The 12014-nt window shown below is 37.6% G+C and overlaps 1 protein-coding gene across 2 annotated transcripts in view; it reads left to right on the top strand.

Annotated features, from left to right (window-relative positions):
- stard13b (StAR related lipid transfer domain containing 13b) overlaps positions 1-12014 on the top strand; it is a 66872-nt gene that overhangs the window by 21239 nt on the left and 33619 nt on the right. Inside the window, exon 1 of one of the 2 annotated variants that reach the window (XM_088011682.1) lies at positions 8263-8826. The exons of the other annotated variant lie outside the window; for it this stretch is intronic. Within the exon in view, the coding sequence (XP_087867808.1) occupies positions 8703-8826 (124 nt within the window). The 5' untranslated portion in view covers positions 8263-8702. Of the gene's footprint in view, positions 1-8262; positions 8827-12014 lie in introns of those variants that run through there. 2 annotated transcript variants of the gene reach the window in all.

Raw genomic sequence — 12014 nt, 5'->3', positions numbered from 1 at the left:
CTGGTGAGGAATTTAGGCCTGGGATTTGTAAACTAAGTGGAAGGAGACTTGGGACGTTGTGTGAGGATGCAGTCCAGTTTAACAGGGAACATGTGTGAGTGTGTGGGACTATTATGTGAGAAGTGACACAAACTAGGTTGGTCCAGTACTCAACTGCCACATAAAAGGAAATACAGAAGCAAGATTTGGGAAGTAATGAGCCAGGAAGGGACAAGCAGCTTCAGGGCTCCTATTGCTTGACAACAAACAGTCTACAGGGCAACTTAATTAAGGGGCACATATCATTAGTTTTACAACTGCTCCTTTTCAGTTGTGTCTAGGCTTGTAGCTTGTATTTATTTCCTTGACCAAAAGTGAAAAATCTGCTAAAACAAAAACCCAGCACAAAGTAACAGAGCACATAGCTGAAATGAAAACATTTGGATTCATAAACTTAGGCATCAACACATGACACAATGGCCACCAAAAGACAAAGTAGCAATAGCAAACTTTCCAGCTCCAATTTCCCTGCTTAGAGAATGAATGAACCAGGGACTGGCAGAAGAATTTAATACAGAGGTGTGCAATGAGAGGAATATACTGTACTTTCTTTAATTCAATTTTCTCCACAAATCAACAGAGTCTGCGATCACATGCTTCCACCTTTTCTGGATGAAACACAGTTGCTAGTCTAGTCATTTTGACACTATATTTAACAAATTTTCTGCAGTGATGGTTTTTTAAGCAACCACCAAGTGTTTTGCTGACATTTTCTTGTGTTACTGCAAACCTTTGGAGTGGGCACTTCCCTTGTCACAAAGCTGCCACAAGTGGCTGAGGGCTCGTACGTTTGCCCCTTCTCCATCTGGAGGCAGGCCAGTTCCATCTGGGTCCAAACTGCAAATAATTCACACATGTGCAAAGCCACCATTGGCTGACTGGCAATTAAAAACAAAGTTGTTTACTAGAAATATCTAAGCTTAAATAAACCACTGCATTTTTTTTCTTGTCTGTTTTTGGTCTAATTACATTAGTGACGTTGATAGTAATCAAAAAGCAATCTGAAATAGTTGTTCTTTTAAATTACTTATCTGCGCTAAAAAGAAAATAACAGAAAGACGGCCTGATTTATTTGAACATATTTTTGAGATTTTTCAATCTCAGTATTCAAAGATACAGTCTTTATTTTTTTAGTTTTACACACAAGACTAAAATCCTACAAGAAATGTACATTTTGTGTTTTTCTGTCAGTGTTTCTGAAACAACAACTCTTTTTCACATTCGGTGCTTTTATTAACAGGTGAAAGATGTTTAGCTCTGTTATTATATTTCCTTGTTAAGAACTTTGTCATTGTTTTCCGTGTAAGGTTCTACATAAAAACTGTTTACTTCTTCAGAGTCAGCTTCTTCCATTGACTCTTTCAGTGGCCTCACGGGTTTCCCACAGAAACTGTAGGGATTCCAGATGTTGCAGGGAGGCAGAAAGTCTAATCCAAATCCATCCCACCAGCCCCAGGCCTCTCTGTCCTCAGGTTGACAGAGCGCATGGAACAGCTCACACCAAGGTCTGTCCTTCTGCAGTGAAGCAAGGCGACCGGAGCTTTACATAGCTGTGCGCATCCACCTGCACCCAGATAACAAAAAAAAAAAAACACAGCATGCTGTTTAAAGACGTTCTGTCCTGGGTCAGTGTACCGATGCTGCTTTCTTGTGGTTTCAGATGTGATTAAACAATCTGGCTCAATAATCAAAGCAGGGTGGCAAGAAGAATCAGAGCAGGTTTACTGTATCCTTTAGGCTTATCTGTGTCTCAGTTTCAAAACAGGACTTATGCTGAAGGAATGAGGTTGTGTTTAAAATAGATTAGTTGGTTGTTGTAAGCTGACAAGCTGACTTAACACAGACTGTCGTACAATGATCACATCGGTTCTCTCCATCTTTTCATGTCAAAGTGTCCTTGCCAAAATTACGAACCATGATGTGCTCATTATACAAAATATAAACAGTGTGTATGAAAAGCACCATACGAAAGAAATGTCATCAGTAGGCATTGGTGGGCATGTTATGTATTTTGCACATTGTGCTTTGCTACTGCAAGCTCACAAGCTAACTGCAACTCAGATATTGCAGGAAGTACCCAGCAGCAGCATTACCAAATATCATACTCTGCTGTCTTAATGCTTAACTCACTTCAGGATACTGCATGCTTGACAGTTTTGCAACCATCACTTATATTCAGATTAGTTAGACTAGTTATTATTTGACAATTTGGAACCTTTAGTAGAGCAGTTATTAAAATATATAATAAACTAAAAGAGGACAGTGACCTTGTGAAAAGTAAAATATCTGGTTCTGTCGCATTCAGAATACTCTGGGGATCTCCAGTTTGTTTCAAAATATTAAAATGTTTCCTTTTTTTTTTTATTCTTGTATACCCAACACTGAGTATCCTCCAGGGAACTGGATGGATTATTACAACTCTACAGTCACCAGAGAGATAAACAGAACAGAAAAATAGAAATTGTCAATTACATGGACTTAAAAAGGTTACAGAATAGTACCTATTGGCTACAAGTTTAGTCATGTCACGCTCTGTGAGAAGTTACACTGCTTTCTAACCAGAAAGACAAACAGTCCTCGTGTTCATCCTTGCACACTGGTGTCTTGGCAGACTGTTCCCAATGAGAGCATGTGCAGCTGTATGGCGTAAACTACTGTCTGCTATCAATCTCCCACAACTCTGCAAATTTCTACTCTTGGAACTTCATCAAATCTCTGGGTATTTGTCTCTCAACTTACAAAAGTGTCTGAAGCTGCACCAAGAAGAAAAGTATCTTAGTTTGTGGAAATGTCTAGAAAATTAATTTATGCAGCCTTTCGTATACACAGTAGTTTTCATAGATAAAGTAGACTAACTTTGCCAGAATAAGAGGTTCTAAAAATTACCTCTACCACATAAAACACTAAAGAGACTCATCCAAGGAAAGTAACAGGACCTAAAGTATTCATTCAAAATCTGCTTGTGATGTTAACTTTTCTATTTATTTTCTTTTTTATGAAGCGCATAATGTACAATACATTGTTTATCAACTTTATGAACGGATTTTCTCTCAAAAATATTGATAAATGATTTGTGAAAGACAAAATATAGTATTTGTCATTTTAATTCAGTCCTTTGGAGGAAAATTTGTGGAACATAGAAGGGAAATTCCACTGGATAGAAAATTGTAAGTTCATGCTGTAGGTTTAATTTCAAGCAGCTGTTTCTTTTATTATTATTATTTGTTTTGTTTTGTTTTTGCTCTTGGTCAGACACTTAACTTTATTTTCTCCCTGGGAAAAATCCTCAGGAAACATAAACATCAACTTCCTGTTTGGACTTCATTCACATTGGCTTATGTCATCCCTCAGAATATCATTAAATGTTATTTATTCAGTTATCTTGCCATCTCTATGCACTGTTGATTTCTATGGCGCTTAAATAAACTGTGATCTATGCCGTGCATCCTTAGGAGTTAATTCATTGTGGAAAAGGAGAACTAAAGCTTGCTTTACAAAGATCTGAATTTGATTAACGGTATTATATTTTACATCTGTGAGAATACCAAAAAACAAAATGCTGAGGGAATTGTAGCTCTGTGATTAAATTCTTGTTGCTCTAATAGAAACCAGGTGCAGAACAGTGGTTGAAATGTTTTCCCATGCATTTTTTGTGAGCTACGCAGCCTTAACAGATTTTGAACTGACAGCATTACATGCTTTGTCATTCAATTAAACAATGGCCACATAAAAGCTTGTCATGCCAGTTTTGCATTTTTCAAGCTACATTATGCAAATGTTAATGCCACAAACTTTAAACGCTTTACGTCCTTGACATGTTTTTTGTTTGTTTGTTTGTTTTTTCTATTTACTTTATTGTCAAAGAAGTCATATCAGAAATGTCAGCGCTTGTAAAAAATCTGCACTTCATAATTAGAATTTTGAAGAAATGGATTGTGCAGACCTGATCTCCATTTTGAATATGAATGAGTCTATAAAGCACAGCCTGTACTAAAAGAAGAAACCGTGACGTTATAATTGACGTCCCACTAACAAAACAGAATTAGTGGCAACTTTAATGCATTGGGACCAAAGTCAGCTCCTCCTTTCCCAACCACACAACCTAAAGCCAGATATATACCACATGTGTGGCTCCTCTGGAAAAACGAAGTCCATTTGGGAATATATGGTCAGGAAATTTATAGCACATGCGTACGATGAGCCCTCAGGGACTGGGATAGAGGTGGAAGAGAGATCTCCCCGGCTCCCAGCTCCCCCGATCCTTGTTTCCATTAGGCTGGGAAGTGCAGTCTCCCAGACGTTTCAAGGGGGCCTGGTGTAAGACCTCCTGGCCAACAGCATGACCCATTCATGGAGGAGAAATCGGTTTCCTCACATCTGGGATTTTCCACCAGCAGCCACAGGATAAGCATTCCACATCAGTCATCAGACATGAATGGAGGCAACACACATTTAGAAACTCTGCAAAGTAGATAAGTTGTTCACAAGTAAATATCAGTTCATCTGTATGCGTTAATCAAAGCTGTGAGAGGGGGTAGAGACAAGAAAGAGCAGATGAAAAATCATCAGGAGAATGTCCAGTTTTTCAGGGAAACGAGTGCTTTCTGGAAGCCAACTGGCCAAAACAAACAAAAGGGTGAGTCAGTGGAGGGAAAACTTTCCCAAGCTAACTGATGTTTCCTTCCCTTGCATCTGCTGTTATTTCCACTGCCAGCGACTGCTCTTGAGGCTGAGACATTGTTTGGCTAATATGATCTTCAGCCTGATAAGGATCATCTTTATCCTGCAAGATATTTGGGTGTACAGGAGGAGCAGCACAGTGACAGGACCTCTGGTGATTCATACTGGAGGTCAGAACCTCGCTGCTGTGTTTTCTTCTGTCACCTTTGCACACTGGGTTGACAGAAATGGTGTTTTCCTGTCAGTCTGTGTTTCCATTCCCACCTTTATTGAGACTCTCTTTGCAGCCTGACATTGTGTCCAACTTTATTATCCTGTTTTCAGCCCATATCATTCCAAAGGATACCCAACGTTAATTTAACTTGATGATAGAGATATTTGATGTAATGATTAGTTAAGGGCCTCAGAAGGGAGGTAGATAGAAAATGTATTGCTGACATACAGTGTTTTGACTTCTGTCTCTCTTATTGGTGTGACCATTTTCCAAAATGGTGCTTGACTTACCCTCCAGCTGTAACTGTGCGCTATGTGTTTGCGTGTGTGTGTGTGTGTGTGTGTGTGGGGGGGTGTGTGCGTGTGTGTGTGTGTGTGTGTGATCCTATTGGTCCATGGCATCCGGTCTTTACACATTAATTTGGCTATCTTGTGACCATCTGAGACAGAATCACTTGGATCCAGCTAAACAGGAATCATTCTGAGAATAGTTTAGTTCTTCTACTGTGACTGAGCACTTTTTAAAGGTTTGCTTCATGGGAAAAACATGCAGTCTGTTTTTTTAAGATTATCCAGCTATCTATTATCTTCTGCTAGTCAAAGATCAGGTAGAAGAACCAAGAAAAAAACCCATGATGTGTATGATGTGATTCCTGGGGATCCCAACATGTTTCGGTAACAAACTATCTTCAGATCCACAAAACCTCTGTTGACTGGATAACAGTAACTCCCATGATCCCCACGCAGGGTAAAGATCTGGTATACTCTTCCATAGCCAGGACAAAATCCACTTTGTTTTCCTTGGATGTGAGGTCAGACAAATTGGTCCGATTCTCTTTTTGAGCAGCCCAAAGTAAGGGTGTCCAACTCCAGTCCTTGACTGGTTCAATTTTCAGATGTTTCCCTGCTCCAACACAGCTGGATCAAATTGTTAAATTGCCACCTCATGGAGTTTTTCAAAGAGCTGGCAATTAACCATTGTTTGATTTAATACAAATCAAGTACATACATCCTAATACGTGCAGGACAACTGGTTCTTGGTTAGTGACTTTGGACACCACTCCCTTAGAACAAACTTTTCCAAGAAAACCTAAGAAGTGCATGACTCAGTCATCTTGGAACGAGTTTCAGCCACCATTTTACAACACTTTTCAGATCAGATATAATAAAATTGGAACTGTTATGTGATTCATTGTCTATGCAATATTTCATTTTTATCAGCTCAGGTATTCTTTTTTTTCACAAACGACCCGTGGACAGATCCCTGTATTTGCTCTCAAAACAAAGTAGCGATATATTTCTCAGTAGTGTCTATTTCTGTTCTGCTTTTAATCATTTGTCTTTCTCAGATGCAAAAATTTGTCCTTTTTTTCTTCTTGAAATGACACACCAGATCGTCATACTGACACTAAAAAACTGGCCTTAGCTTGTTCATCTGAGAAGCTGTCAATCTTCACCCACTCACTCCATGTGTTTTTAATAGGCTTTAACCTATTATAACAGTAATACTAGTTGGTGCCCACATAATGTTTTCAGCTGATATCCTATGACTTGTCTCAGGTCATGACGGCCTGCGTGGGCATACAATAATAGAAAAGAAATTCCAAAAACTATTCTGGTAAAACGATTATTGGTGCAGTTGTCCTGCAGGCAGCCTTAGCCGTAGGCTTTTAGAGAAAAAAAAAAGATGTTTATTCTTCAGGCATGAGCAAAGGCCTTCTTTTGTTTCAGGATTTCTGGTGCAAGCTTTTGTAATAACAAAAGTAAATGGTCCTGAAACTGAATCCGTGCCACTGTTCAAGAGCTGATTTGCTCTAACGTATCCGGAGAAAACTCACTGACCTCTAATCAATATTTAAAGCAACACGCGGCATAATCCTAAAGATCTTGAAAATACATAGTATATAGTCACACATGGCAGCATGGAACATTTCAGAGGAGAAAGAAAAAATATTATAAGGGTTCACTACCCCAGGAGCCTGAGAAAAGGACAATTGAGTCCCAAGGATTTACGTATTAATGATGAGGAAATTTGCCAAATTATACATTTGTAAAAGTGCGATCAAACAAAGACACAGGAAGTAATTTATATACTGAAAGTTGTTTCAAGACAGTCAAACATTTGTGTGTATTTATTTCAGTGTGGTGTCAAATGGTTTTGCTACTGTGATGCCTTGAAGTACTTAAGGTAGAACTTGGCTTTCTTTTAAGTCAGAAGTTTAGACTTTTGAAAATCAAAGAAGCTGAAATTGTACGAGTACATGTAGTGATACTTGAAGTGTATTTATTAATTTGAATAGTATTTGCAAAGTAAATCTTAACTGAATAGTGATCAGGTGGATGACTATGATCTAGGAACTGATGACTTTAGATCCATTCTAACTCTGCTTCACCTCAGAGTTCAAAAACTACAGGTTTAAGAAGTAGGTCAAATCACCAGGTATTTAAGCTCACATTTTGTTTATTTTTTAGTGCAATCCGCTTATTTTAATACACAAGGAAACAAATGTAGATTTTAAGGTCTGTTTTGGGGAGAAACTATGACTTTCAAATTACTTAACTCGGTAACACTTTATTTGAAGGGGTGTGCATAAGACTGACATGACACTGTCATAAACATGACATAACACCTGTCATGAACATGAACGAGTCCTTATGAATGTCTATGACAGTTGTCATGAAGTGTCATTTGGTAAATAATGACACTTTTATTGCAAAGTTGCTTTAAAAGTTGCATTAAAAGTCCATTAAAAGTGGCAACTTTGCATGATTATGTAAATAATGACAATTTAATGCAATGTTGGCACTTTTAATGGACTTTCAATGCAACTTTTAGAGCAACTTTGCATTAAAAGTGTCATTATTTACCGAATGACACTTCATAACAACTGTCACAGACATTCAGAAAGACTCGTTCATGTTCATGACAGGTGTCATTTCATGTTTATGACAGTGTCATGTCAGTCTTATTCACACCCCGTCAAATAAAGTGTTATCCTTAACTCTGATTTGAAGGGAAAGTTTTGTTGATTTTATCAAATTGAAATCGGTAATCTTTATATGTGAGTAAAAGCTAAAATAAATATCATGTCCTTCGATCAATCAAAGAAAGGCAATAGATAAAAAAAATCGTCTGTTTTTCGCCAAATATAAGAAAGTCCAATCCCTCTTATATCTCTGTTTAAACAATTTCAATACACTTGAAAAACCTGATATTCACAGATTTGAGAGACCTTCTTGTCTGAAAACGTAAGAGAATCTTTGGTCTACTGAGCTTTTCTTCAATATACACTCGAAGGGTTGTGAGATCATCTGTTGTTCCTTGCGTAATATAACAGTACCAAGACACTAAGTACATTCTAACCGATCATAATATAGTGAACTGGGAATCCCTATGATTCGTTCGGTACGTGAAGGCATCACGGTTGTCTGTGAGTAAATCACTATCCACACAATAAACCTAGGAACACACACGCACATCTGGGGGGCAGTGTGAAAGCCTGTCTCTTTCTCAATTTTATTAGTTTAATTTATTTCCGCTTAAGTTTGAGGAATATATTTCTTTCTTTCTTTTTTCTTTTTTTTTTTTCCTTGAAAATGTTCAGGAACTATTTACCGGCGTTGATGATGCAATAAAAAGGAACTTAAAGCCGGGACGGCGTGATTCTTTTTTTATTTTTATTTATTTTTTTAATTTTTTGAAAACTTTTTTTTTAAAACCTGTTTGAGGTAACAAGCGGATTATATTATGCCGGAGTTCAGGTTTTGAGATGACTTCTAAAAGATACTCAGCGCGTTTGAAGCTCCGGCGGTCTTTCAGCGAGCAGCTGCGGAACTCCACGTCCAAAGCCTGGGATTTACTCTGGAAGAATGTCAGAGAGCGGAAACTGGCAGGTCAGTAACCCGCTTTATGTGCACCCTGGAGCCGACGCACATAAGTGGAGTTAAGTGCTTTGCGCACCACAGTTGGATACATGCACTGGTCAATTAATTTAATCCAGGTAGAACCGATTTATTTAGTGAACGACCCTTGCTTTAACAACATATTATAATGTTCCAGTCAGAAGCGTGAAGAAAACAGTTTCTTACATCTACTAAAACTTTCACTCTATTTTTTTTCCATTTCCCTGATATTCCTGAAGTTTGACCTGTGATTACTCAAGTACCAACATAAACTCATTGTGTAGGCAACTAACACAATATCCTAAACGTTCTACTCTTTAATTTAACATAGTATTTGTTGTGCTTTGGGGGATGTGGGGATATATTGAGTTGATTTTCTTTTTAATTCTCGAAGCAAATTATTACTAACTAATATCATCTGTAGAAATAAAACATAGCCGTATCCATTGTGCCGCTTTGTTACGTCAATTTCTCCAATACAAAGGAAAATGAATTTACTGTGGCCGCAAGGGGGCGGTGATGAGCCATTTTAAATGTCTATGAAATCAAAAGCAAGCCTACACTAATTGAAAATTAATAATATTAATCTGGCAAGGATATATGCGGTGCAAAGTTATCTTAATGTTCATAAAACAAATTTAACACTAATAACAGTTTTATCTGTTAGTAAAACTGATCTTATGCTGTTAGTAATTTTATGTTTAAATTCTTAGGACTTGCCATAAAGTTCCAATTTTTAATACATTTACCTGTCTTTGGGTACATTGTAACAATAAACAGTGTCTTTCTGAGAGATGACAGATCTTATTAACCTTCATTTGCTTTGTTTATTTTTAGAAATGCCTGACTGCAAATAAACCAACCCAGACTGTTTCCAAGAAATGTGTTTCAAATGAACCAGACAATAGATATTTGGCTTGTCCAAACAGCTGTTTATCAGGAGAGCAAGGCTGCAAAGCATTGCTCAGTAATAATAGTCTCTATTTATGCCCCTCAACCTACCCACCATTATCCATACAAACTCCTTTTATTTCCAAACACATTGTTTTATAAAACAAAAAATAGACATATAAAAAATTCAAAAAAGAATTCAGCATAGGGTGAAACAAATGAAATAAAATCACAAAAAAATCAATGTTCATTCTAAATATAATACCTTAATATGTTATATAAAGAATAAACTTTAGGTGAAATGAATGAAACGGCTTATTTAGAGACCAATGCTGGGAGTGATGCTACAAGGTTGTGTAGTTGCGTAGCTTTACCACTAGATGCAGTGAACTGACCACACCAGCTCCACAGTTCATGTGGGAAAGTGGCACAAGTTACAAAAACCCGCTTGGTCTTCATCAGGCATGCTGAAGTCATGCAAATGGAGAGCAGATGTTTTATGTGATATAAAAACTCGCTGGAGTGCTGTATTTGTTTAGCCTGTTTTAAATTTCCCACCAGCCTGCGTGTTTTGTGTGTGAAGTCTGACGTTTGCTTGGCTCTGAAGTGCCTGACTGCGAAGGGACCTCACTGGTAAAGCAACTGAGAGCGGGGATGAAGAGTACTTAACACATTGATCTTCTTTACTTTTATGTCTACGTATTAAAAGGGAGTAATCAAATTAAGTATGAACTGTAAATATATCCGGTGAATATGATTGGGGCACACAGAAAACGCATTTATTGTGAACTCTGAAAAGATTTAGCTTTTTTTTCTTACATTTCTAGGGTGGCATAATTTATTTGATTTGCCTTTGCATACAAAACTGGTCCTATGCTACAGACAAGCAGCTGAGGACTTCTTCACAAAGCAGAACATTAGTGAAATCACAGGGTGAAGCTAGATGTGTATGGAATTTGGATCACATTTACGCCACTGACGGCATATTTGTGGCTCACTGCAGATGAATTTGGCCAGTCAAGAAATAATTTTATGTGTGTCACATCACAGAAGATGACCTATTTATAACTTAGGACTGATGGATGGCTGCTGTCTCCGAGAGTCTCAGAGTGCTCCATAAAACATGTCTGCCAAGGCACTAACTGCAGCTTGAGATGCTGACTGGAAAAGGGGAAAACGCTATTTAGACATTTCGGTTTAAATTGTGGATATTTTAAGTGCCATTAAGCAAAGGGCAAATGTGATTGTCCGCTGAAGCTGATGCGTTTGTGATTATAAGAGGTTTGTTCCAGATTAATTGCAGGAGGAGAAAGATAGATTTGAGCTGTCACAATACATTCCCATAGGAATATTTCATAAACCTGGTACTTATTTGAAGGGATGTTGTACAATATTTCTTTCATTACGTAACACTCTGGCTTTTAGGTGGGCAGCAGCCATCGCCCACAAGCAAATCATAGGTATTGCATTTTTTATATATATTATCATAGAGAGCATTTGACTTACAACTTTAGAATAATCTCTGTCATTTAATTTTTAAAAAGTAAAAATTCTGTTGCAGAATAGGCTTGGACTGGTAGGTGTATCTCAGTATGACCACAAGTAAATGTACCAGACTTTCACCTGTTTATTGTTTATTTATAGTGCTGGTAAAGTAAGATAGCAAAATGACAGTTGTAACAATGTTACACCACATATGTATCATTGTTTTGATTTTGATGCACATAGTTAGAAGAATATACAAAAAAAAATGTAGTTTTTACGTACTTGTGTATTTGTTACCTTCTACAATTTTGCTCCTCTTATGGATCTGTAACTCCAGGCCTCAGATGCCTCAATCCTTCAAGTTTTGGATAAATCCCTACTTCAACAAACCCCAAACAAAAGGCTGAATTACGTCCTCGGTATGTCAGCAAGGTTTGCAAAGACCTGGTCATTAACCATTCTTTTGATGCAGGTGTGTTGGAGTAGGGATCCATCCAAACTTTGCAGGACAGTGGCAATCAAGGACTTGAGTTGCAGAAAACAAGCTGGTATGATTCCCACTCTTGGTGCTCTTTTAGTTTTAAACACCATCATAGCTCAAGATTTTTGTAGCAGGCACAGTTAATTCTGACTTCCTTTTAAGCAGGGGTGGCTGGTAAAAAAAGATTCTTGGTAGAGCTGATGTGCCAGTAGATTTCCTTTCCACCATAAGGATTTGAATGAACAGTTGGAAGATGACTACAATTTCACAAAAGAATAACATACTTTATACAGCAAAATAACAGGAGGGGATAAATTAGCTA

This window comes from Poecilia mexicana, unplaced genomic scaffold (genome assembly GCF_051168715.1).
Source record: "Poecilia mexicana isolate PSO_F unplaced genomic scaffold, ASM5116871v1 scaffold_13, whole genome shotgun sequence".
Taxonomy (NCBI): Eukaryota; Metazoa; Chordata; class Actinopteri; order Cyprinodontiformes; family Poeciliidae; genus Poecilia; species Poecilia mexicana.
This window is presented reverse-complemented; position numbering and strand designations above follow the sequence as displayed.